This window comes from Convolutriloba macropyga, chromosome 11 (genome assembly GCF_964194025.1).
Source record: "Convolutriloba macropyga chromosome 11, txConMacr16.3, whole genome shotgun sequence".
Lineage (NCBI taxonomy): Eukaryota > Metazoa > Xenacoelomorpha > Acoela > Convolutidae > Convolutriloba > Convolutriloba macropyga.
The window spans coordinates 34126695-34154121 of record NC_134478.1 but is presented as its reverse complement, the minus strand read 5'-3'; the positions used below and the strand labels follow the sequence as shown (position 1 = coordinate 34154121).

The 27427-nt window shown below is 35.5% G+C and overlaps 3 protein-coding genes across 3 annotated transcripts in view; all 3 read right to left on the bottom strand.

The window, feature by feature from the left end:
- LOC142349901 (endoplasmic reticulum-Golgi intermediate compartment protein 3-like) overlaps nucleotides 1-27427 on the bottom strand; it is a 448624-nt gene that overhangs the window by 56056 nt on the left and 365141 nt on the right. The gene's annotated exons all lie outside the window — the stretch shown is intronic.
- The window catches only part of LOC142349903 (uncharacterized), a 471688-nt gene that overhangs the window by 79128 nt on the left and 365133 nt on the right, over nucleotides 1-27427 (bottom strand). The gene's annotated exons all lie outside the window — the stretch shown is intronic.
- The window catches only part of LOC142349899 (eukaryotic translation initiation factor 2A-like), an 87044-nt gene that overhangs the window by 1893 nt on the left and 57724 nt on the right, over nucleotides 1-27427 (bottom strand). The window contains exons 7-9 of the mRNA XM_075401745.1: nucleotides 18119-18394; nucleotides 5362-5604; nucleotides 4860-4925 (exon numbers count right to left, since the gene is read on the bottom strand). Coding sequence (XP_075257860.1) covers nucleotides 4860-4925; nucleotides 5362-5604; nucleotides 18119-18394 — 585 coding nt within the window. The remainder of the gene's footprint in view (nucleotides 1-4859; nucleotides 4926-5361; nucleotides 5605-18118; nucleotides 18395-27427) is intronic.

Sequence of the window (27427 nt, the reverse complement as noted above, 5' to 3'; positions counted from 1 at the left end):
AAAACATGTCCTAAGGTGAAAATAAATAACATAAATCACGAAGAAGGGCGTGTCTTGTTGTTTTTTTAAAAAATCTTATGGCGCCTTTTATTACTGAGACTCAACAGCAAGGCAACATCAAAAACACTAAGCTTGCAGAATTGAAACAAAAGACCGCAATCTTTCCTTAAAAATACCTTAATAGTCAGTAAAACTGTTACGTAAGAAAACCAAAAAACAAATTTAACTTAAATTAACTATGTCGCAACAAGAACCATGGACACACCTGATTAAGGATAATAAGTCAGCTAAGATAAGTATAATATTAAGAAACTAAATCACCTTTTAAAAATAAAATTAACGGCAAAGTAGAGAATACCTTTAGATATCAGTAAAAATTATTAAATAGCTTCTTCACATCTTATTATAGAGCCAATGAGATCAGTCTTTAATGAGCCTAAAAATGACAACAACTCCAAAACGCCCAAAATTCACAAATTAAATAAACCGCTTATAGTTTCTTGTGAAACAATTTTAAGCCTGAAACTTTACTTTTTCTTCCCTTTATTATTCCAGCGTAATCATAATCACTACTCTAATTTGTATTCTCATTGACAACAAAAGGTCAAAAATTTGTGAACTGATCTTAAAAAACAGCGCACCACCAATACCATCCAATTCCTTATAATCCAAGCGATAAATACGAAAACAACGGTGATGTCTCAGCTTGCAATAGACGCAATAGCTATCTCAGCTATTAAAATCCAACAAACATCATACAAAACAGACCTATCTATCAGCATGTTGTGCCCAAATCAATGACCAGAATTATAACTGAAATTTCCCTTAATTTAGAAAACTAGTATCGCCAAAGTGCTCAACAACAAAAACGTATCGTATAACGGTTACCATTGTGATACACCAAAATAGACGGGAAAAAACGAAAAAGTGCAAAAAATGAGAAACCGGGCAGATATCGACAAAAAAAGCGTTCAAAAGAGAAAAGCATACCCAGCAGCTTGCCTGAAAACAGCCGCCATTGATTCTCATAACCCCCCTTGAGATTGAAAGAACAGAAAACCATTGCCCGCAAATTATCGGAAAAGAGCCGCCGTCGACCCGCTTGACGCATATTAGGATTGAAACAGGAAAAACATTGGAGAGGAAAATTGACAGAATTTTTCTTTAAAAGTCATGGCGTTCTTATTTGGTAAGTAAGTTCTGCATATTCGGTTAGATTTTTAAATTACACTTATCAGCTTCTAAACTGAAGGCTATTAAGCACAATACTTAAGCCAGATAGCATCGCTTTCATGAATTTTGATAACCTCATGCATTGTGATTTAATGACCGGGCTTTATATGTTTATCCCGTTTCCTTTAATTTTGCTCTTTTGACTTTGAATGTATTCACTAAATTACCTACTTCAATACGTAAAAGAACTTGAAAACCATTCAGTTGAAACAGTGAGTGAAGTAAGTCAGTAAACAAGCCTAAAAATCGTGATTCATGTAAAACGAAAAAAGGACTATAAGGTAAAGCGAAGAAGGTAAAAGTTAGACATACTCCTGTTACTCAATAAGATGATACAGGGGCTAGTATCAATGCCAATAAGCATTAGAGATATTAATTGAGACTTATAAGAACAAACTTCATGTAGCGGAAATCCAAAATTAGGCTTTATGGGTTTATCCCATTTTCATTTTTGATTCCGTGTTTTTATACTGATTCTGTTCATTCTAGATTACTTTGCTGAATAACTGCTGTTTAAAAGAACTTTAGGCAGAATGAGCGAACAATGAAACTAGCCTAGAGAAATTTCTCGCACAATGTCGAAAAAGCGGCAAAATGAGATAAAGCGAAACAAATTTTTATTCGACAAAGTAATAAATTTAAAATAGGAGCGCGATAACAGCTTGCTGAGAAGATGAGGGCCGTTATTAACAAGCGCTTAAGTCAAAATAAGAATTCACTAAATTGAAGTCATTAACCACACCCTACTATCAACTGAAGAAAAAAAAACATGCAAATTCTCTTTATGTCACTAATTCAATAAGTAATAAAAATACCGAATGCACCCTGGATTTAAAAAATCAAGAATAATATTCCAACCAGAATATTGTCAAAATCAAATCAGGATAATTATTCATGCTTCAACGAAGAAATCCGCCCTTATTGAGAATACAATGACAGCATAACAAAATGGCAGACAAAATTTTTTAAAAACGTTGAAAATCAACCAAAAGGTTGACTACGCCCTCAATAGAGCTCGCCTCTTCAATCACTAGAAAGCACTTGAAACCTGCCAAAATCAAAATTGACACTAACGACAGCCGGGGAAATTTAATTTAGGGGTTTAGCTTTAAAGAATTTTTACGGCTGCAAAAACTCCGCCTCCATAAGACGTTCGAATCAGCGACATCCAGGATAGTAGTCTAACATCTTACCCAATAAGATACAACGGTTACAATAAGATAATCCTGAACAGCTCACAATCGCTTTTACATTAGAAAAAAACTTTCATTCGGAGTGAGCAACTGAGATCACTCAAAAAAGAAAGTGAAGCGTGAAAAAGTCACTTAAGAAGTCAAAGAGCGAAAGATGTTCTGGAAACAAAAACGTGAAAAGCAAAAATTTTGCATAAAAAAGACACGTTTACACTAATTGCCTCGAATTGCGAGAGCAATGAAGAAACTATGGAAACAAGTCAAATAGCCTCACGTAAAAAGCCGTCGATAGTAAAAAGCTTCACGTAAAAAGGAGAGCACCTAATAGCTGTTTGTGTAGCTGAGTACAGCTGCCAAAGGAGATACGAAATCATAGCCGTTCTTTCAAAGTCTCGAAAAGGTTCTAAACTGTTGCGCAGTTTTAGAAAAAAAAACTTATAAAATCAGCTGAAAAACTGACGGCTATAAAGTTCAACAGTAAAAGCAGTTGTCATCCGTTTTGATGAACTTCGATAACCTAATACACACGAAAAAACCAAAACCGGAAGACTCAATAAATTGATAGCAGATTAACAGACCATAGCCGTAAGAAAGGCTATCAAATCTCGAGTTGAAAATACCATCAAGATGAAAGACAAACAGAAAAAGTGCTATTCAAGCAGATGATATTCCTGTTCCCAAACGTCATCCCTAATTGCACGTCAAATTGAAAACACTAAGGCCTTTCACCTCTGTTGAATTGCAATTAGAGTTTAAATTCTCAATTTAGATTAAGTCGAGTAAGGTGACCGAGCTAAAGCCATTTGTACGAAAAAATCTCCAAACATAGCCGGCAGATTGCCGGAAAATAGCCGCCGTTGACGCGCTAGACGCATATCGGGATTGAAACAGAAAAAGAAAAGATTGCCGCAAAATAGCCGCCGTTGATTCCAATAAGCATGATTGGGATTGAACGAATAGAATATATTGATTTTTGTACAAAATATATAAAGATTTTTGTACAAAAATATTTTTTAAGTCCGATTTATTTTGATGGCATTTCGTAGTTGAACAAACTTCTGTTTCTTAGAGGGAGGCTACAGGGGCTACTATCAACACCAATAAGCATTAGAGGTGGTAACTAAGACTTATAGGAACGACGTTCAATTAGCGGGCATCTAAAATTGGGCTTTATGGGTTTATCCCGTTTCTATTTCTGACTTCAATTTTTTATACCGACTCTGTTCATTTTGAATTGCTTTGCTTAGCAACTGATGTTCAAATTCACTTTTAGCAGAATGAGAGAAGAGAGAAACTAGCCTAGAGAAGTCAAAAAGATTTCACGCAAAATATCGAAAAAGCGGCAAAATCGTAAAGCGAAAAAAAGTTTGACGAAGTAAAAAAAAATACGAGCGCAATAATAGCCGGCTGAGAAGATGAGGGCGGCTATTAATAAGAAGAGACAGAAATTAAAATATTTTCCTAAAGTTCAAAAATTGTTCTAATTCAGCGTGCAGTTTCAGATAGATTCTAAACCTATACTTACTTCGGCTTCTAAACTCAAGAGTACTAAGCTAATACTAATATCAGCTAGCAATCGCTCTCGAGATTTCTTGACACCTAGGGCTGATAAAAATCAAAAAAGGTCAAACATTTTCAAAAAGCTTGAAAATTTGCGTTTTTAGCAAGCGGTTGTTCGTCAGTAGCTGGCCACGAGGGGGGACACCGGGGGCTGATGGGGAGAGAGGGGTGTGGTGGGGGGCAATAGTGGGGGGGGGGGTCAACAGTGGGGGTGTCTTCAACCTCTAAGAACCACCCTTTACACCATAAGTATAAGTATAAGTCTCCAAAACAGTTTGAGCTGAAACAGAGCTGAAAGGCTCTAAGAGCACTTGATGCCCGCTGGGCGCTACCTGTTTATCCCGTTTTTGAGGACGAAATGTCAAAAGCGTCAGACGAAAAATCCGTCAAGCGAAAAATCGATTTAAAAAAAGACCGACAGGACTAATATAATTGCTACAAACTTCGTTTAAGAGCAATTAATCACGCAAAACGCAAAAAGTCAGGGCGTAAAAGTCACTCGAAAAGCCAAAATTTGGAATGAAAAAAGACACACACGTTTACAATAATTGCCATAAACTTCGTTCAAGAGCAATTAAACAGGATCTCCTCTTAACAACAGCTTTGGGATTTAAAAAGTCAACCAAAAAATTGCAATAAAAAGAAAATAAAATTCACTAGAAACCTCTAAGAAAGCAAAATGACAGAAATAGCACAAAATTTGACTTAATATTTGATCATAATATATGATGAAAACGGTCAAAACGGCTACCAATCGGACAATTACAAGCTAAATTATGTGAAAATCGACCCTTATCAAAAAACGAGTTAAATTATTAAACGAATGCTCCATTAAGTTAAAATAACATTGCTATAAAATGACATGACACTTACCGCCTCCGCTTCCAGTTTTTCACCAGATTTTTGTTTCCGCTTCAGAGCTCCAATTTCTTTCATTCGCTGAAACACATCAAAGCACTTTTGGCAATTTCAATTTTTGATAGGCTATTTTTGTTTTACGTTAAAACTATCAGAGCCAACTGAGAATAATAGTTTCAAGGCAAAACAGACGTCAAAAAATTTCAACATGCAAAACCCCAGAGTGACTACTAGGACAAGAATGATTATTTACCAAGACCTTGAAGCAAGGATTCAGCACTGCCAAGAATTATACCAGTTTAATTATTTTGATACTAATTATTAACATAGTTTCATCTTGCAGCGCTTACTGCTGAACACAGACACCAGGTCCATATCTATTCCCAGTGAGTTTTGATGACAAAATTTTACGCGGGGTTCATGTTTATAAAATCGATATCAACTTCAAGCTATCAGCTATCAGTTGTCGTGCTTCATAATGACCAAGTTAGGTACAAGCTGAGATCGCGAGTGTTACCTTCTCTAGAGTCTTGATTCTGTTTTTCTTTGATTTCTCAGAAGTGGTGTCTCCAGCGGGAGCAGCGCCTACCACGTGTGAAGAGCTATTCGCACTATATGAGCCCACGCCAGATGTTGTTTGCGTTGCACCTCCGCCTCCACCTCCCCCGGATCTGTAAGTCACACTATGCCCACCTTTGTCACCTCCATTCTTGGCCAGAGCAGCTGCTCGCTCGTTCTCCGGGAGATCGTTCAAATCAAGCTAAAAGAAACAAACATTGCACCACTGAACTTGTATTAAATGCTCTTAAACAGATCTTAAATGAAACGGCACGATAATGTGTTTCACACAGTGTTAAAGACTCGAAGAACAATACTGCTAAAAAAACGGAAATAGAACAGAATATAAATAGAGAAGCACATGCGTTTAAATTTGAAAGTCTTGTTCTTTTAAAATTAATTGCACGTTCTTATTTGTTAAGATGTTAATCGATGGATCATTACGCTGAATTTCTTCTTAAATTGGATTTATTGCGATTCGATTGCAGTTGAGAAGTTATCAGTCGGACCAATTTCTGAGACAGACCAGAAAAAAGCTTAAAGCGACGGCATCATATGTGGGTTACTGGGAAACCAATGAGTAGAAACCCTTAAACACAGACAACAAAAACTTCATAGACCATGAAGCACAGTTATAAACTTGAAACCCAATGAAATATCCTATCATAAATCAAAATCTCAAAAATAGCCGGCAGATTGTCCGAAAAAAAACCGCCGTTGACGCGCTTGCTGCACATCGGGATTGAACTTTGATAACCTAATTCTCAAGGAATTCATGACCGGGCTTTATTGGCGTATGTATCCCCTCTCTTTCGATTTTTCTCTTTATGTATTCACTATCTGTATTCACTATATTGCGTAATTCATTGAGTGAATGGATTTAAAAACCATTCAGTTGAGACAGTGAGTGAGGTACGTCAGAAGTCAAACGTGAAAGTCGTGACTTATGTAAAACGAAAAACGTGATCAAAAGGTAAAGCGAATTGAAAAAAAACATAGCAGCAGAAGTCCGGGCGTACAATTCAAAGGACAATTCATATATATATATATATATATATATATATATATATATATATATATAGCAAAAAGACACAAATTGAATTGGAATTGCTGGAACAATATAAAAGACCCTTTCACAAAAGTATTCGATTTTGATTTTCCAAAAACCTAAAATTGCTTTATTGTCTTCGACATTATTAACAGCCTTCATTACATAGGACTCCTCCGCTGGGCGTGAAAAACTGTAAAATAAAACAGTATCATACAACAAACAATTTAAAAAAAACATGGAGTACCGTATAACAGCTCATATGATTTTTAAAAAGTCAATTTCAGATTGAAGTCATTTTCAGAGTGACGTACCTGTGACCAAAAACTCAATCAACCCGAATGAACAAAAACTCGCTCCACTAAGAGTGCAAAATGACAGTTGAAATTGCATGAAAGGATGAACAGAAACCAGATTTGATGTTATTGTGACGTCATAAGGTCGTAACAAAATCGCGATGCCGAAAAAACCAAGAGAAGGCCAATAAGAGCCCCAACTATCGCTGTGTGGCTATTAAATATTGCCTTCTTACAAGCAATATTATATAATTAGCTATCTGGTGTGCCCTTATTGATTTTTACAGCTCAATAGGTTAGTGGGGCAGTCAATAAGTTGAGTGGGGTAAGTCATGTAAGCTCAAAAAAGTTTCACATAGCAGACCTAAATACCCAATAAAAAAGCAGTATCAAATGAGGTCACGCACACAAATTTCATGGCTTAAGTGTAGAATTTACCAAAAAGTCGTTCTGTGACTTCTTTCTGCGTAATCAATCGATTGTAAAAAAACAGACGACGACGAACTAAAAATCACGAGGAGACCAATAAGTCTCGTTATTGCTTCGCAGCAATAAATAAACGATTACGTTCGGGCCAATTGATCTCAATAGGGAGCAGGCAAGTAAAGAGAGAGGCGAACGTGAGGGAGGTAATGGTCGACACTACCGAAAATGCTTTTTGCATTACAAAATAATGCCTGCTCAGAGTTTCCGGTGAATTTAAACTTAGAATACTACAGCTTTAGGTTTTCTATTGACGTCAAGTTGAAATAGTTTTCTTGCTTCTAATCCAAATGCAAACATATGTGGAAGGTTGCCAGAAAACAGCTGCAATAGCTTTGGATAAGCCTCATAATACAAATGCACAATCTGAGACCTTAAATTTTAAAAAATTTGTTTCTACTACTTGTGAGGTCCCAATTGATTTATACTTATGCATTGAAAGGCAAACCTCAACAACCTGTAATTAGATTGAGATAGCCTCGGTTGACCTCAACTGCTTCAAATGAGGCATGCAAAAATCAATGAGAGGAAAGAAAAACCTTTTGAAAGTGATTTAATAATATGAGACCAAAACGTCATTCCCTCACATGAAAAAATATTAACCCTAAAAAAGTGAAAATTGACGTCAAGCACGCGACTTAATCTAAAAACTTCTAAAAAAATCAATGAGCAGAAGCCGATTTGCAATGCGTATCAGGCCTTTTGGTCGTAACAGAAATCTAATCTAAACAAAAAAGGTAGGATAAATCTTGAATTACAATCCAGAGATCTGAATCACCAAAGGACCTGACTGACCAAATTCTTTTCAAAAGTAACGACAATATTTGATAGTAAGGAGACACGTGAACTTACATAGATAGAATTAGTTTGTAAATATTTCAAGCCTTAACACTACCCACCTTCGCTTCTTTCACTACTGCAGAGTGACAAACTACTCAATTTTGCAGTCCCAATGATAACAAAAATTCAAAAGAAACAGCCGGTAGATTGCCGGAAAACAGCTGCCGTTGACGCGCTAGACGCATATATGGATTGAAACAGAACCAAAAAAAGAGGAGATTGAAATTGAAAAAAAAAAATTCCTGAGTTTCTAAAATTGTTCTAATTCAGAGTGCAGTTCCAGTTAGATTCTAAACCTATACTTACTGCATCTTCTAAACTGAAGGGTATTAAACTTAATACTAACATCAGCTAGCAATCGCTCTAATAAACTTTGATAACCTAATGAATTATGACATAACGACCGGTCTTTATCGTTTTATCCCGTTTCTTTTGACCTTGAATGTATTCACTACACTGCATAATAATCAATGCGTAAAGCTATTTAAAATCCATTCAGTTGATACAGTGAGGTAAGTGAGAAGTCAAATGTGAAAATCTTGACTAATGTAAAACGAAAAACGTGATCAAAGGGCAAAGCGAATTAAAAGGAGAGCGCCTAAATAATAGCCGATTGAGAGGCTGACAACGGCTATTAAAACATAACTTTAAAACATCACCCCAATACAATCAAAATCATTTGGATTGCAAAAAAACAAGAAGTCCAATTATATCTCCACTCAGATATCGCTATTACAATAATAACGAAGACTCACATGCCCCCAAAATTAATTGCAACAAACTTATAAAACAAACAAACAAATGAAAAGGTTATAAGACGCTAAATTATCAAAATCAAGATAAGTAATGAAAAACTAGGGATTTTGAACCAGTGCTCATTAGGTTTTGGGTCTTTGTCTTTAAAGTCAACTGCTTTACAACAAAATCAAGGTTAACTCTTTCTGAGTTTAAAAAAAACTGACTAATGTCTCTCGAATGACGCAGACGCGAGATAATTCAAAGGTGGTATAGCCAAAAACAAAATTATCGTTGCAATAAGTTCGGCCCATCAAGGGCTTCAAATCCATGATCTACAGGATAACAATCTATCTTTTATTAAAAATTGAGCTATCCGGGCTTTCGATTGTCTTCGCTTAAAATGGCTTTTATCTTTTCAACAGAATTAATTTCTGAATAAGAGCAAATTAGATCACACAAAAATCAAGAAGTCAAGCTTGAAAAAGTCACCCAAGAAGCAAAATCGAAAAACGGTCAAGCAAAAATTTTGCATAAAAAAGACAGATGTTCACATTAATTGCTTCAATTTCGTTCGAGAGCAATTAAAAAACAAAATGAAACTTAAGACAAAAATTCGAAACTGTGAGAAAACTAAATTCAACTCGAAACTTATCGGTACTAATTTCTAAAGACGGAAAATTTTGCATTGCGGAGGGAACAAAGTTAAAATGAAAAAAGAGCGTCGACGACGAGACAAAATACAGAGCAGGATAAGATCTGGTACAATTCGAAGAGTTTTCCATTGACTACAAAAAACTAGACCTAGAATGGATTATGAATCGGCCAGGAAAAAATCAGATTAAAGAAGATAAAGAAATAAAAATCAGATTAAACAGAAAAAAACTCTAAAAAGGCCGCATGTGAATCAAAACCCACTAGCGAGAAAGCAAAATATTGCTCAAACATCGTTTTCTCACTCAACTCTAAAATTAGAGCTGTTACGGCGTGACAAAATCATAATTTCAATTTGACTTCAAAAATCATGAAATGCCACATATTATAAAACATAGCATTCCCGAACAAGAATTCCCGAAACGACTCGAAACAGAAAGTTGGCCATCCTTATTGAAATAAGGAACTCTCCAAAATCAACGAAAAGAAATTAATGACTAAGTCAAAATATATTACAAAAATTATAGAACATAATCCAGAAGAAGTTACTTCCCCACCACCACTTTGAGAAAAACCAATTATTACTTTAACTCGAGCATTCATCGAATCAACACCTGACAATAACATTGAACAACAAACATAGCTGGCAGATTGCCAGAAAAAAGCCGCAACAGATTCGTAGATCTGCAATCTGCAGTCTCAAAAATATAGTAACAAAAACAGATCAGAATTTTTTGTTAAAAACTGAGATGTTACATTTTGTATAAGTTACTATTCTGTATAAGTTATTGCTGCTTCTAATAGCTGTTCTCCAAAGACTCTCACTTGGCTTTCTCTTCCAACTAAAGTAAAGTCAGTTTCCGAGTCAGGAGGTCATTTTTGAGAGCGAGGTACGTCACGTGTGACTAACATAGACGGCAGCGTGCCAAAAAATAGCCACCGTTGACGCACTTGATACACATTGGGATTAAAACAGAAAAAGAAAAAAAGAAGAGACAGAAAATTACCAAATATTTTTCTGTGTCAAAGTGTTCAAATTTGGCGTGCTGAACTGAAAGCGTTCTAAAGTGAAAGCTAATAAGCTTAATACCAATATCAGCTAGCAAATGCCCTAAAGAACATTGATAACTTTCAATGACTTCACGACCGGGCTTTATCGTTTTATCCTGTCCCTTTTGATTTTGATCCTTTGACTTAGACAGTATTCGCGACATTGCGTAATTGAATGCTTGTACAAAACATTGCGTAATTGAAATTCTAATATGAAAAAACTTGAAAAAAGGTAAATTAGTGTTTTGTTTCTCAGATACTGGCCGACTTTTCAGTGGTGACCCTAAGGAGAAACACCAATAGAAAAGCTCAAAATCAAAGAATGAAACATAACCGACTAACGTCGGGCGAATTGTTCTCAAACGACCGGCGAGCGGTTGGCTTCGTCAGTAGCTAGCCACGGTTTAGTGAGGCTAGATTTAGTTTATTTGAAGGGGCGCGAGGGGATCAATTTATAAGTATAAGTCTCCAAAACAGTTTCTGTTAATCGCATACTTGAGAATAGTAGGCTGAACGGCTCTAAGAGAACTTTATGCAAACTGGGCGCTACTTCTTTATCCCGCTTCTGAAGACAAAGTCAAATGGGTCAGACGAAAAATCGGACAAGCGAATGATCGCATAAAGAGAAACAGGATTATAGTATTTCCTACAAATTGCTTTTGAGAGCAATTAACAAAGATTTCCTAAAAAGTGCCTGTTAAGTCATTTATGATAAGATTTCCACTATTAGAACAAAAAAAATGCTCCAATAAGAGTGAAAAATGACGTCACGCAAGCAATTCAGTTGAAGTTGCATGACCGAATGAACAAGGACATCTGAAGTTATTGCGACACCATATGGTCGTAAAGAAACTCTTGACAACGAAATAAAAAACCCAAGAGGAGGCCAATAATATCTCCAGCAATCGCTGTGAGGTTATCAATAAAAAAATTCTAATACAAAACTTTGTGAAAATGGGTCAGACGAAAAATCGGTAAATTTGTGTTTTGTTTCTCAGATACTGGCCGAATATTCAGTGGTGACCCTAAGGAGTAACACCTAGAGAAAAGCTCAAAATCAAAGAATGAAACATAACTAACTAACGTCGGGCAAATTGTTCTCAAAGGACCGGCGAGCGGTTGACTTCTTCAGTAGCTAGCCACGGTTTAGTGAGGCTAGCTTTAGATTAATTGAAGGGGCGAAAGGTGAGCGCAGCGGTGGTGCACCGAAGGGGGGTGCAAAACTGGATTGGGGGCTGATGTGAAGGCGGTGGGCGGGAGTGTGTGAGCATCAATTTCTAAGAACCGCCTTAAGTATTCTTCACACCATAAGTATTAGTCTCCAAAACAGTTTCTGTTAATCGCATATTTGAGACTAGTAGGCTGAACGGCTCCAAGAGAACTTTATGCAAACTGGGCGCTACTTCTTTAGCCCGCTTCTGAAGACGAAAGTCAAATGGGTCAGACGAAAAATCGGCCAAGCCAATGATCGCATAAAGTGAAACATGATTAATATATTTCCTACAAACTGCTTTTGAGAGCAACTAACAAAGATATCCTGAAAACTGCTTGTTAACTCATTTATGATAAAAACATTTCCACTATTAGAACAAAAAAAATTGCTCCAATAAGAGTGAAAAATGACATCACGCAAGCATTTCAGTTGAAGTTGCATGACCGAATGAACAAGGACATTTGAAGTTATTGCGACGCCATATGGTCGAAAAGAAACCCTTGACAGCGAAATAAAACACCCAAGAGAAGACCAAAAATATCTCCAGCTATCGCTGTGCGGCTATTAAAAAAATTCTAATACGCAAAAAACTTAAAAAAAAAATTGTACATTTGTGTTTTGTTTCTCAAATAAAAGATCCCGGCCGACTCTTCAGTGGTGAGCCTAAGGAGTAACACCAATAAAAAACTCAAAATCAAAGAATGAAACATAACCGACTAACGTCGGGCGAATCGTTCTCAAACGATCGGCGAGCGGTTCGCTTCGTCAGTAGCTAGCCACGGTTTAGTGAGGCTAGCTTTAAATTAATTGAAGGTGCGTAAGGTGAGCGCAGCGGGGGTTCACCGAAGCGGGGGCGCAAAACTGGATTGGGGGCCGATGTGAAGGCGGTGAGTGGGTGGGAGTGTGTGATCAATTTCTAAGAACCGCCCTTCACACCATAAGTATAAGTCTCAAAAACAGTTTCTGTTAATCGCATACTTGAGACTAATAAACTGAACGGCTCTAAGAGAACTTTATGCAAACTGGGGGCTACTTCTTTATTCCGCTTCTGAAGACGAAAGTCACATGGGTCAGGCGAGAAATCGGCAAGCGAATGATCGCATAAAGAGAAACAGGAATAATATATTTCCCACAAATTGCTTTTGAGAGCAATTAACACAGATTTCCTAAAAAGAGCCTGTTAAGTCATTTGTGATAAAAAACATTTCACATATAACTCATTGTTAATGAAGATCAGAGATGATGAGATTACGCCACAAAACAGCATCTGAAGTGCGGCATCAACAAAAAGAGTGTGAGAGAGAAAAAGAGAAAGAGAAGGAAAGAAACCCTAACAGACAGAGAGAAAGAGATCGGAATAAGTTCCATGATGGGATTCGACACTGCAACTTCTAGTTTTCTAGCCATATCAGTAAATAAATCATATAGAACTGATCATTAAACATAAATCATTACGATCATAAATCATAAATCCAATAAATCATAAAACGGAAAAAGTCAAAATTAAACACAAAAGTCTCCAACTTCGCAGTAAAGAAGTTCAAAACCATTTTCGTCTCAAAAGTTCTGTCAAGTAACCCAGCCCCAAGACTTAAAAAGTTTCGTTGACCAGTAATGGTCGTTAAACTCAGAAAAGCATAAAAAATATTAAAAAATTTTGGAAACCATTGCAAATTTTAACAAATATTGCTAAAATTCAAGATATTTATATCGCAAGAACCATTTCATTGTCGCAAGAGACTATTCAGTATGCCTGTTTCGAGCATGAAGTAGTTTCACTGGCTCAAAAAGCCAGTGAAACTTCGAACATCCATACACTTGGAACATTAAAAAAATTTTCCAAAAATTTGAAAAAAATTTCAAATTTTATCCGAAAATTACCAGAACTGGAGTATTAAAAATATTGATCGCCATTCCATTAACTCTAGAAACTATGCAGCAGCTTATCATCAAACCTTGGAGGAGCCCCTGGTGCCGGAAAAAATCAAAAACATGAAAAAAGTGTAAATATTTTAAAATCTTGAAAAACATTTCGTAAACATCTATAAACTATGCAGTTATATATTTTCGGATCCAAGAGGAAGTTCTGTGGCTCTTGGGCCTAGAGAAGCCTAGAAATGACAAAAATTTTAAAAACCTTAAAAAAATTGTTTTATTATAAAAAATGCAAGAATTTGTGATAAAAAGTTGAAAAAAAACCCATATACAAAAATTTTCCAGTAATTTATTATCAAACACCAACGGAGGTTTTCTGACCCTTGAGGTTCAAAAAACCTGAATAATGACTATAAATGTCAAAAAATTGACAAAAAATGGCAAAAATTGTCGAAAAAATGCTAAATTTTGTGATGTTAATTTCTTGCAAGACATTCCATTACATCTGGAAATTATACAGTACGTATTTTCAAACCCTAGAGGAGGTTCCTTCTCTCTTGAGGCTGAAAAAACCCAAAAAAAAATTTGCAAAAACCAAGTTTTTAAAAAAATTGCCAAAATTTGTGACCTTAAAGAGTTGAAAAACTAGTCCATATTCCAAAAAAATTTGTCAGTATTTGGAGGTTCTCTGGTCCCTGGATCTGGAAAGACGTGAATAGGGAAAAATGTTAAAATTTTGAAAAATCGCACGCTTTTTTTAAAAAAATGCTTAAAATCGTGATGTTAAAATGTTGAAAACATTCGATTACCACTCGAAACCAAGGATTTACACAATATTAAAACCTAGAGGAGGTGTCTTGACACCTAGGGCTAATAAAAAATCGAACAATGTCAAAAAAAATTTCAAGCAGCTTGAAAAAAATTGTGCAAAACAGTATAAATTTGCGGGTTTTTGGTCAGCGGTTGTGCGTCAGTACCTAGAAACGGTGTGCATTGAGGGCTGATGGGGGGCAACAGTGGGGGGGGGGGAGGGGGTAAGAGTGCGGGGGAACAACAGTGAAGGGGGGTCTTCAACCTCTAAGAACCGCCCTTCACACCATAAGTCTCCAAAACCGTTTGAGCTGAAACAGCTGAAAAGCTCTAGGAGCACTTCATGCCCGCTTGGCGCTACCTGTTTATCCCGTTTTGAGGACGAAAAGCGTCAGACAAAAAATCAGCCAAGCAAAAAATTGCTTAAAATAGATCGACGGGACTAATATAATTGCTACAAACTTCGTTTGAGAGCAATTATCAAGAAAAACTACAGCGAGAAGCATAAAATAAGACCAAAAACTTAAGAAAACAGACGAGAAAATCGGCTAAAATAGTCGTACAATTACTCCATTAGCTTTAATTAAAACAACTCAAAATTGAAATCGATTACATCAAAGGCAGCCAAAACCACTAGAGCATCTAAATTAACCCACAGAAGTCCAAATGCTATTAAGATTTTAAGAATCAAAAATTGATTAAAACGTGATCAAAAGAATCAAAAATTGATTAAAAAGGTAACGCGAATTAAAAAAACATAGCACGAAAAGTACTGACGGTTAATTCCATGAACTTTCATTGATTAAACAAAAAACTAGATCTAGAATGGACTATAATTGAATTGGAGAAACCATTTCTAAAAAAACATTTAAAAAATTTAAACAGAAAATAAATGTCAAAATGCCGCATGTGAACAAAAAAAACCACAAACGAGGAAAAGAAATTTGGTTTAGCTCCAACAAAAAACTAAGCCCAGATTGAACTATGAATGGATTGGGAAAACCATTAAGAAAAAAAATCCGATTCAAAAAAATCGAAAACCTGATACAAAAAAAATAGAAAAAATCAAAAATCCACTAGCGAAGAAACCAATTTTTGATGGAACACCGTTTTCTCACTCTACTTTAAAAATAGAACAAAAACATTTCACGTAAAGCACTAGCTTTTTTGCTCCCCTTCTTGTTTCGGTGTGACTTAAATCACTACTCCAACTTCAAAAATCATGAAAAAGTGTGATCAGACCTTAAAAAAACATAGCCGGAAGAATTCCGGAAATGACTACAAGGAAAAAAACTAACGCCCCTAAATAACATGAAGCTTATCCTACTGAAAGACCACAAAAACTAACAAAGCTAATTCTATTGCATAACACTAACCACTCTGAAACAAAATGAAAAAGAACAATGAAGAACTATCTGACCATAAAAGACGATAAAGCATGGGATAAAAATATCACGTTGCAAGTTTTAAAAAAACAACTTTTGGCAAAAACCTTTGCAATACATTTACTTTTAATTCGCTGAACCACTGCAAAATAAAAGAAAAACCCAACAAAAATTCCAAGAAAGGAAATGAAAAACAAAACCAATATTCTCTGTAAAACTGCAACAAAAATTAGCCACAAATTATGGATCAACTGCCATTATGCTGAATCCAAATCATTATCTTAATAAACTTTTAATACTTCTTCTGTTCATGTGTCATAATCACACAATCAAAGAATTTTAGCAAAAATAAGCAAAACACGAAATTTCGCTGAAATCTGCATGAAAATTATCATTATCATTACACATTAGCATTATCATTACCAAAACGACTCTCAACTTAATCAAAACCACTAACATGCAGCAAAACCAACTTATTTGGACTATGGGCATCCCCAAATCCTATAAAAGCTTGAAGAATACAAAAAGCATTTAAAAACAACTTGAAAATCTTTTAAAAAATTTATGCATTTTTTATTTCATAAGAGCACATAGAACCAAAAAACGTTCATTGGAGCAAATAGAGCATTGAAAAGCTTCAAAAACAAAAGGCAAGTAAAATAGGCAAAGAAATTTTTCTAAGATCAGAAAAAACGGAATACAAAAAATAAAAATTTCTTAGTTTATTGTCATTTTTCATAAAATCGTTTAACAATAATAAAACTGTAATCACTTGTTATCTAAAAATTCTAAAACTAATTTGCGTCTATTCAAGGCCCATACAAAGCAGTTTAACACAACAGAATGCAAAAAATTGCCAAAACTCGACTCAAATTCAAAATAGCTGAAAAATCTGCAAAGTGGTATAAAATTCACATTAAGACCAGAAACCTACAAAACACTATCAAAACAACCCTACAACAATACAATATCATAATCAAACTTCTAAACAAAAAAATAAAAAACGGTTTTAAAAAGCCGCACTTGAACACAAAATTTTGCTCGCTTACGGAAATTTTTTCACACCACAATTTCTCGCTGTTTCGAAAACATCGGAGTTGACAAAAAACCACTCTCTTTCCGCTCCGCCCATCAGTTTTGTTCAGCACCGAAACCACTTTTAAAATTTTTACGCGCTTCATTTCCTGCTTCAAAATTCACTCCAACGAAAGTGATTACAAAAGGACTTCTCCAATACTCCTCTTCAAGTCGTAATAAAAAGACAGCGATGTCATATTATTTTTTAAATAGCGGGACAAGTCCTGGCGTACAATTCAAAGAAAATTCATTGACTCATCAAAAACTAGACCTAGAACGGATTATGACTGAATTGGGAAAACCATTTCCAAATCAGATAAAAATTAAAAGAAGTGATAATCAATGTCAAAATTCCGCATGTGAACAAAAAAACCTCTAGCGAGAAAGAGACATTTGGTTCAAACAAAAAATAGGCCTAGAATAAACTTTGAATGGATTGGGAAAACCACCTAGAAAATACCGATCCAAAAAATCGAAAAACATTAAAAATCAGAGTGAAATTGCCGCATGTGAACAAAAATCCACTAGCGAGAAAACCAATTTTTGTTTAAACAGCGTTTTCTCACTCTACTTTAAAATTAGAGCGAAAAAACTTCACGCCTCAAAACCACTCTCTTTTTCGCTCTACTTCCTGTTTCGGCGTGACCAAAATCAATACTCCAATTTGACTTCAAAAATCATGAAAATGTGTGAACAGATCTTAAAAAAAAAGACAGCGCCCCAATACAATTCAAATTCTTTGAATTGTAAAAAACCAAGAGCACCGCAATATAGCTACGCTCAGCTTACAGCTTCGCAGCTATAAAAAGACATTTCTCCAATACTCCGAGTTGTCAAAAAGACAGGCCCTCAATACAATTCAAATTTTTGAATTGTAAAAGAAATTAGGAGCGCTAAAATAGCCGGCTAAAATAGCCCAAAAAAGACAATTAAAAAAAGAAAGCGCCCCAATACAATTCAAATTTTTGAATTGTAAAAGAAATTAGGAGCGCTAAAATAGCCGGCTGAGAAGCTGAGGCGGCTATTAAACAGGGCTTAAATAATTGCTACAAATTTCGTTTGAGAGAAATCCTCCTGATTGTATTTAAGCGAAAGATCATGAGCAATAAAAGCCCTCTCAATCGCTACTCGTATATTGGTGATAACGAGAGGTAAACGCCTAATAAAAATGTAAGATTTAGACGTCCGGTAACTTAAGACTTATCATTGACTTAACTTTTACAATAAATACAGGTCAAAATGTGACTTACGACAATGTTGCGTTTCTCAGCTTGTGCCTTGTTGCGCAGGTGAGGTGGCACATACTTCTTCTCAGTGGCCTCCTGCACCTGCAAGTCTTGAAGACTGATGGCGCTGAACTGGAGCTCTCTGGGAGGGTATTGCTCTTTGGAGTTGCGCTGCTGCCAGCACACTTGCCAGAACTCAAAGTTGCTTCCACCCCTGGCACCTGCACTTAGCCCAGCTCGACCCATATCTTCCTTCAGCCTGCGCCCCTGGTAGTCGTAAATCGCCCATTTATTGTCCACCTAAAACAAAGTTACAATGTGATCTAAAATGGAACTTCAATAGTACAGCTGCTCAAACGAAATGAGGTCTGAGATACCTCTTTTTATACTGCCAGACATAACTTACGTTGGTAATCCGCGTCTTTTCCACTGTAACCCCCCCCCCACCCCGCTTAGTGGTCATTTGACGTATAGCCTCCAGCAATTAACGTAATCATGCCATCAGGGGGCAATAGTGGGAAGGGCCCTTAATCTAAGACCACGAATGTACTTACAGTTAAGTAATTACAGTCCATACAATGGAAACACAGCTGGCAAATTGCCAAAAAATAGCCGCAATAGCTTCATAGATCAGTAGTCACAAAAAGTAGGTAAAAAGACAGACCAAAAAACAAACTTATTCTTTTCATAAAGGGCTGAGATGTAAAATTTTGATTAAGAATCTGTATAACTTATTGCTGTTTCTATTAACTGCTCTTACAAATAACCTTCAAATAGATTGACAAGCACTCATTTGACCTTCTCTCTTTGAATTAAGCACAGAAAAGTCAATTTAAGAGTGAGAAAGTCATTTTTAAGAGTGAGGTAAGTCACGTGTGACCAAAAATTTAATCACGCGAATGAACAAAAAAACTAGCTCCATTAAGAGCGAAAAATGACCTCACGCACGCAATTCAATTGAAATTGCATGATTGACTGAACAAAAAGCAGATTTGAAGTGGTTGTGACGTCATATTGTCGTAACAAAAATCTTGACGATGAAATAAATAAAAACGATAGCCGGTAGAATACCGCAAACGACTCGGATCGTCGTGCATTATAATCTTTAACCTAACTTTACCAAAATCAGAACATCAAAATAGACAAGAGAAAAAAACAAAAGTAGCCCAACAAACCACATTAACGTGTATTGAAAATGCCGACAATTTTTTAGGTGCGGGGGGAGCTAGGTGGGTAGATAGATTGGGGAGGTGGGTAGTGCTGGGGTAGTTGGGGGGGGGGGGGGGGGGGGGGTAGGTGGGTGTAGTTAGGTGAAGGGAGGGGGTAGTTTGTGGGGGTAGGTGGGGGTGTAAGATGGGAAGGGGGTAGGTGGGTGGGTGGGAAGATAGGTTGGGGAGGTGGGTAGTGCTGGGGTAGTTGGGGGGGGGGGGGTAGGTGGGGGTAGCTAGGTGACAGGAGGGGTTAGGGGTAGGTGGGGGGTAAGTTGGGGGGATGCAGGGGCGTTGGGGGGGTAGGTAGGTGTTGGGGGGGGGGGTTGTGCAGTGTAGTTTACATAATTAGGAGTGACTTATATAGGAACAAAAAATCTCAAAATGATCTCTTCACCTTGAACATTACCAGCAGTTCCTAATTACTATACATTACAAACGAAGCTATTTTTAAAGTCCAATGTTCGAAAACAGGAGTCAACAATCAAAAACGGAGGTAAATGCTCGAATAGAAAGAAGTCAAAATTCAAGTCATGAACAAACTTGGTTTCTGCTAAAAAAAACCTGCAGAATCTCAATACTCCTCTTCGAGTCGTAAAAACCATGAGAAGGCCAATAATAGCCTCAGCTATCTCTTCGCGGCTATCAAAAATTTGAAACATTACCGAAACATAGCCGGCAGAATGCCGGAATAGCTGCGAAAGAATAGACCTGCGTGCCATATAATAGAGATAGAAACAGATACAGATCAAAATTGAAAAAAAAATTGACGCCGCTCAAAAAACTAAGTAAAAAATATTCAGTGATAAATTAATAAAGCTTGTTAAATTCATTCCACACAAGCCTCTTATTAGGGACCTTTACTACACAAAAGAGTTCCTTTCACATTAAGCAAATTCAAATTAAACTTAAGTTTTAAAGTGCAAAAGTCATTTTATTGAGTGAGGTAAGTCACGTATGATCAAAATCTAATCACGCAAATAAGTTTCAACTTTAGTGGGAAATACAATCCCAGTAATTGAATGAAAGAAAGACCCAATGAACCTGAACGGCAGATCAATTGAACAATCCCAGCCAACAAGACAAAATCTCAAAAGTTGAGAAACTAAAATATCAAACAAATTAACCAAAAAAAACGATTATTGCTAAAAACCTTGAAGCTTTTAACTTGAAGGCCGTATATGACTCATTTCAAAATACTCATTAACTCACGCAAAAACCTTGAAAGAGATGAATCTGCTACTAAAAGTAGATAAACTGGACAAATATGACAAATGAATCAAGAAACTGAGAAAATTTAAAGAGAATTTAAAGAGACTGAGGAGAAAGTTAAACTCAGAGAATGACAAAATGAAAAATTTGAAAACAATCGAAAATTTTAAATTGCAAGCTTTATTTAAAAAATTCCCTACAATTGCAAAATTAAAAAAAATTGAAACTATTTTATTGCTCCTAGAAACTGTAGTAACATACTAGCAAAACCCTATAAGAGGTTCCCCGGCAACTGAATAAAAATTTCAAAAATTTAAAGAAAAAAATTGCAACTTTATCAAAAAATTGGTAAAAGATATTAAAATGTTGAATACCATTCCATGGCCAAAAACTATTTTCAATAAACTGTTAGCAAACCCTAGATGAGGTTTCTTGCCCCCTGGGGCTGGAAAACATGAATAATGACAATAATTGACAGAAAATTTGAAAAAAACAAGTTTGATTTTAAAAAATTGGTAAAATTCATGAAGTTAAACTTTTTAAAACCACTTCATTACCACTAAAAACTATGCAATAATCTCTTATTAAACCCCAGAGGAGCTTTTTTGACATCAAAGTCTGAAACAACTCAAAAATGACAAAGATTTTCAAACAATTTGAAAATATTAATATAAATTACCGTGTTCATGTTTGGAGTAGCAATAGACATAGCGCTTAAAGTGGCCCTAAAAAGCAATTACGTCTTGCAAAGGACCTTTATCAATTTTATTAAACCTCAATTTCATTAAGATCAAAAACTCCAAAAAATGACCTTTTAACCTTGAATTACGGCCTTCCTAGTAGCTTCACCACTCTGAGTACTTGAGGGACTACTATACGCGGGCCTCTAATGATACTTGATGCCCGCTGAGCTTTACCTGTTTATCCCGTTTTGGAAGCTCAAAGTCATGAAAACAGAGGTGTGAAAACATCTTACAAAAACAAAAAAACATAGCAGGACAAGTCCTGAAATACAATCCAAGTAATTGAATGAAAGATAGACCTAATGAACCTGCCCAGCAGATTAATTGAACAATCCCAGCCAACAAGACAAAATCTCAAGAGTTGAGAAACTACAAGAATCAAACAAACCAAACAAAAAAAATCATTGCTAAAACCCTTGAAGCTTTTAACCTGAAGGCCATATATGACTCAATTCAAAATACTCATTAACTCACGCAAAAACCTTGAACGCGATGAATCTGCCATTAAAAGTAGATAAACTGGACAAATGCATCAAGAAACTGAGAAGAGAAAATTTAAAGAAAATTTCCAAAAATAGGGCTATAAAAAAGGTCAAAACATTATTTTTACTCTGGAGTTCTGTTTTGTAAACCGTCTACAACATTTAAAAAGTTTCGTTGGCCAGTAAAGATAGTTAAACTCAGTGATAGAGAATGACAAAACATCGAAAAACTTGAAAAAAATTGATAATTTTAAATTGCAAGCTTTATTTAAAAAATTCCCTACAATTGCAAAATTAAAAAAATCGAAACTATTTTATTGCTCCTAGAAATTATGTAGTAACATACTAGCAAACCCTATAGGAGGTTCCCTGGCCACTGAATAAAAATTTCAAAAATTTAAAGAAAAAAATTGCAACTATCAAAAAAAATGGTAAAAGATATTAAAATGTTGAATACCATTCCATGGGGAAAAAATAATTTCAGTAAACTGTTAGCAAACTCTAGATGAGGCTTCGTGCCTCCTGGGGCTGGAAAACTTGAATAATGACATGAAATGTCAGAAAGTTTGAAAAAAAACAAGTTTGATAAAAAAAATGGTAAAATTCGCGTAGTTAAAATGTTTAAAACCACTTCATTAACACTAGAAACTATGCAATAACCTATTATTAAACCCCAGAGGAGCTTTTTTGACATCAAAGTCTGAAACAACTCAAAAATGACAAAGATTTTCAAACAATTTGAAAATATTAATATAAATTACCGTGTTCATGTTTGGAGTAGCAATAGACATAGCGCTTAAAGTGGCCCTAAAAAGCAATTACGTCTTGCAAAGGACCTTTATCAATTTTATTAAACCTCAATTTCATTAAGATCAAAAACTCCAAAAAATGACCTTTTAACCTTGAATTACGGCCTTCCTAGTAGCTTCACCACTCTGAGTACTTGAGGGACTACTATACGCGGGCCTCTAATGATACTTGATGCCCGCTGAGCTTTACCTGTTTATCCCGTTTTGGAAGCTCAAAGTCATGAAAACAGAGGTGTGAAAACATCTTACAAAAACAAAAAAACATAGCAGGACAAGTCCTGAAATACAATCCAAGTAATTGAATGAAAGATAGACCTAATGAACCTGCCCAGCAGATTAATTGAACAATCCCAGCCAACAAGACAAAATCTCAAGAGTTGAGAAACTACAAGAATCAAACAAACCAAACAAAAAAAATCATTGCTAAAACCCTTGAAGCTTTTAACCTCAAGGCCATATATGACTCAATTCAAAATACTCATTAACTCACGCAAAAACCTTGAACGCGATGAATCTGCCATTAAAAGTAGATAAACTGGACAAATGCATCAAGAAACTGAGAAGAGAAAATTTAAAGAAAATTTCCAAAAATAGGGCTATAAAAAAGGTTAAAACATTATTTTTACTCTGGAGTTCTGTTTTGTAAACCGTCTACAACATTTAAAAAGTTTCGTTGGCCAGTAAAGATAGTTAAACTCAGTGATAGAGAATGACAAAACATCGAAAAACTTGAAAAAAATTGATAATTTTAAATTGCAAGCTTTATTTAAAGAATTCCCTACAATTGCAAAATTAAAAAAATCGAAACTATTTTATTGCTCCTAGAAATTATGTAGTAACATACTAGCAAACCCTATAGGAGGTTCCCTGGCCACTGAATAAAAATTTCAAAAATTTAAAGAAAAAAATTGCAACTATCAAAAAAAAATGGTAAAAGATATTAAAATGTTGAATACCATTCCATGGGGAAAAATAATTTCAGTAAACTGTTAGCAAACTCTAGATGAGGCTTCGTGCCCCCTGGGGCTGGAAAACTTGAATAATGACATTAAATGTCAGAAAGTTTGAAAAAAAAACAAGTTTGATAAAAAAAATTGGTAAAATTCGCGTAAAGATTTTCAAACAATTTGAAAATATTAATATAAATTACCGTGTTCATGTTTGGAGTAGCAATAGACATAGCGCTTAAAGTGGCCCTAAAAAGCAATTACGTCTTGCAAAGGACCTTTATCAATTTTATTAAACCTCAATTTCATTAGGATCAAAAACTCCAAAAAATGACCTTTTAACCTTGAATTACGGCCTTCCTAGTAGCTTCACCACTCTGAGTACTTGAGGGACTACTATACGCGGGCCTCTAATGATACTTGATGCCCGCTGAGCTTTACCTGTTTATCCCGTTTTGGAAGCTCAAAGTCATGAAAACAGAGGTGTGAAAACATCTTACAAAAACAAAAAAACAGCAGGACAAGTCCTGAAATACAATCCAAGTAATTGAATGAAAGAAAGACCTAATGAACCTGCCCAGCAGATTAATTGAACAATCCCAGCCAACAAGACAAAATCTCGAGAGTTGAGAAACTACAAGAATCAAACAAACTAAACAAAAAAAAACAATCATTGCTAAAACCCTTGAAGCTTTTAACCTGAAGGCCATATATGACTCAATTCAAAATACTCATTAACTCACGCAAAAACCTTGAACGCGATGAATCTGCCATTAAAAGTAGATAAACTGGACAAATGCATCAAGAAACTGAGAAGAGAAAATTTAAAGAAAATTTCCAAAAATAGGGCTATAAAAAAGGTCAAAACATTATTTTTACTCTGGAGTTCTGTTTTGTAAACCGTCTACAACATTTAAAAAGTTTCGTTGGCCAGTAAAGATAGTTAAACTCAGTGATAGAGAATGACAAAAAATCGAAAAACTTGAAAAAAATTGATAATTTTAAATTGCAAGCTTTATTTAAAAAATTCCCTACAATTGCAAAATTAAAAAAATCGAAACTATTTTATTGCTCCTAGAAACTATTTAGTAACATACTAGCAAACGCTATAGGAGGTTCCCTGGCCACTGAATAAAAATTTCAAAAATTTAAAGAAAAAAATTGCAACTTTATCAAAAAAAAAAATGGTAAAAGATATTAAATGTTGAATACCATTCCATGGCGAAAAAATAATTTCAGTAAACTGTTAGCAAACCCTAGATGAGGCTTCGTGCCCCCTGGGACTGGAAAACTTGAATAATGACATTAAATGTCAGAAAGTTTGAAAAAAAAACAAGTTTGATAAAAAAAAAATTGGTAAAATTCGCGTAGTTAAAATGTTTAAAACCACTTCATTAACACTAGAAACTATGCAATAACCTATTATTAAACCCCAGAGGAGGTTTTTGGACATCAAAGTCTGAAACAACTCAAAAATGACAAAAATTTTCAAACAATTTGAAAAAATTACTATAAATTACCGTGTTTATGTTTGGAGTAGCAATAGATATAGCTTTTAAAGTGACCGTAAAAAGCAATTACGTCTTGCAAAGGACCTTTATCAACTTTAATAAACCTCAATTTTAGACTGGTCTAACAAAAAATCCAAAAAATGACTAAAAAGTGCTAAAAATTGCAGTATTTTAGACTCAAAAACTTCCAAAAATGACCTTTTAACCCTGAATTACGGCCTTCCCATTAGCTTCACCACTCTCAGTACTTGAAGGACTACTGAACTCGGCTAAGGGCCTCTAATGAAACTTGATGCCCGCTGAGCTTTACCTGTTTATCCCGTTTTGAAAGCTCAAAGTCATGAAAACAGGTGTGAAAACATCTTACAAAAATAAAACATAGCCGGTAGAATACCGAAACGACTCGAATCCTCTTCAAAAGAATCTCGACTCGAATCTTCAATAGTACAGCTGCTCAAACGAAATGAGGTCTGAGATACCTCTTTTTATACTGCCAGACATAATTTACGTTGGTAATCCGCGTCTTTTCCACTGTAACCCCACCCCCACCCCGCTTAGTGGTCATTTGACGTATAGCCTCCAGCAATTAACGTAATCATGCCATCAGGGGGCAATAGTGGGAAGGGCCCTTAATCTAAGACCACGAATGTACTTACAGTTAAGTAATTACAGTCCATACAATGGAAACACAGCTGGCAAATTGCCAAAAAATAGCCGCAATAGCTTCATAGATCAGTAGTCACAAAAAGTAGGTAAAAAGACAGACCAAAAAACAAACTTATTCTTTTCATAAAGGGCTGACATGTAAAATTTTGATTAAGAATCTGTATAACTTATTGCTGTTTCTATTAACTGCTCTTACAAATAACCTTCAAATAGATTGACAAGCACTCATTTGACCTTCTCTCTTTGAATTAAGCACAGAAAAGTCAATTTAAGAGTGAGAAAGTCATTTTTAAGAGTGAGGTAAGTCACGTGTGACCAAAAATTTAATCACGCGAATGAACAAAAAAAACTAGCTCCATTAAGAGCGAAAAATGACCTCACGCACGCAATTCAGTTGAAACTAGCAGGCCCGCAAAAGCATCGCAAGAAAATCATTTAAAAGAATAGGTTTAAAATTGAGATTTTTTCGTACCAGCTCGGGCTGTAAGCCATGCCCATCCTTCAACAGCCAGAGGTGTTACGTTACGTTACCGATGTTTTTGGTTTAGTATATTACGCCAAGTAACACCAATTTTTTGATTAAAGACTTAATTGGCTGAGCTATCTTGCAAATTTAAGTACCGCTAAGGCTTGTACAGATAACGAACTTCTACATGTTGGCAGAGCGCAACTCATATACAACATTAATTTACAGGTTTAAGGTGCGGTAAAACAGGCGAAGAACGGATGAGAATTAAATCCTAATTTTTCAAAGAAAAAAAAATCGCATCTTTCGAAATCACATTTTATACTCCCAAATTACCTATAAATTCCAAGTCCAACACCCAAACACGAATGAACGATTCATCTCCCCAATACTCAAAAGAGCTGCGGCACTTACAGCTGAAAGCCCCGAGGGGATTACATGTGCTGCAAGTGCCGACCAACTGGGAGCGCGAAAGCTGGAGAAGAATAGTCCAAACGTGTCCTAGTGAAGGACTTGGCCAATCTTCCTCCATCATAATTGGAGGTGAATATTAACAATCTATCACAGTAGATGAGGTTGTCACATACGACGTAATCTTAAAATCGTGCTTAAAGAAAGTGAGAAAAGAAAGTGAGAAAAAAATGTGAGAAAAGAAAGTGAGAAGAGAAAGTGAGAAAAAGTGAGAAAAGAAAGTGGGAGAAGAGAGTGGGAGAAGAAAGTGAGAAAAGAAAGTGAGAAAAGAAAGTGAGAAAAGAAAGTGAGAAAAAAAGTGAGAAAAGAAAGTGAGAAAAGAAAGTGAAAAAAGAAAGTGAGAAAAGAAAGTGAGAAAAGAAAGTGAGGAAAGTGAGAAAAGAAAGTGAGAAAAAAGGGAGGAAACAATGGGAAAAGAAAATGAGAAAAGAAAGTGAGAAAAGAGAGAAAAGAAAGTGAGAAAAAAAAGTGAGAAAAGAAAGTGAGAAAAGAAAGTGAGAAAAGAAAGTGATAAAAGTGAGTGATAAAAGTGAGTGAGAAAAGAAAGTGAGAAAAGAAAGTGAGAAAAGAAAGTGAGAAAGTGAGAAAAGAAAGAGAGAAAAGAAAGTGAGAAAAGAAAGTGAGTAAGAAAGTGAGAAAAGAAAGTGAGAAAAGAAAGTGAGAAAAGGAAGTGAGAAAAGAAAGTGAGAAAAGAAAGTGAGAAAAGGAAGTGAGAAAAGAAAGTGAGAAAAGAACGTGAGAAAAAAAGTGAGCAGAGAAAGTGAGAAAAGAGAGTGAGAAAAGAAAGTGAGAAAAGAAAGTACGAAAGGAAGTGAGAA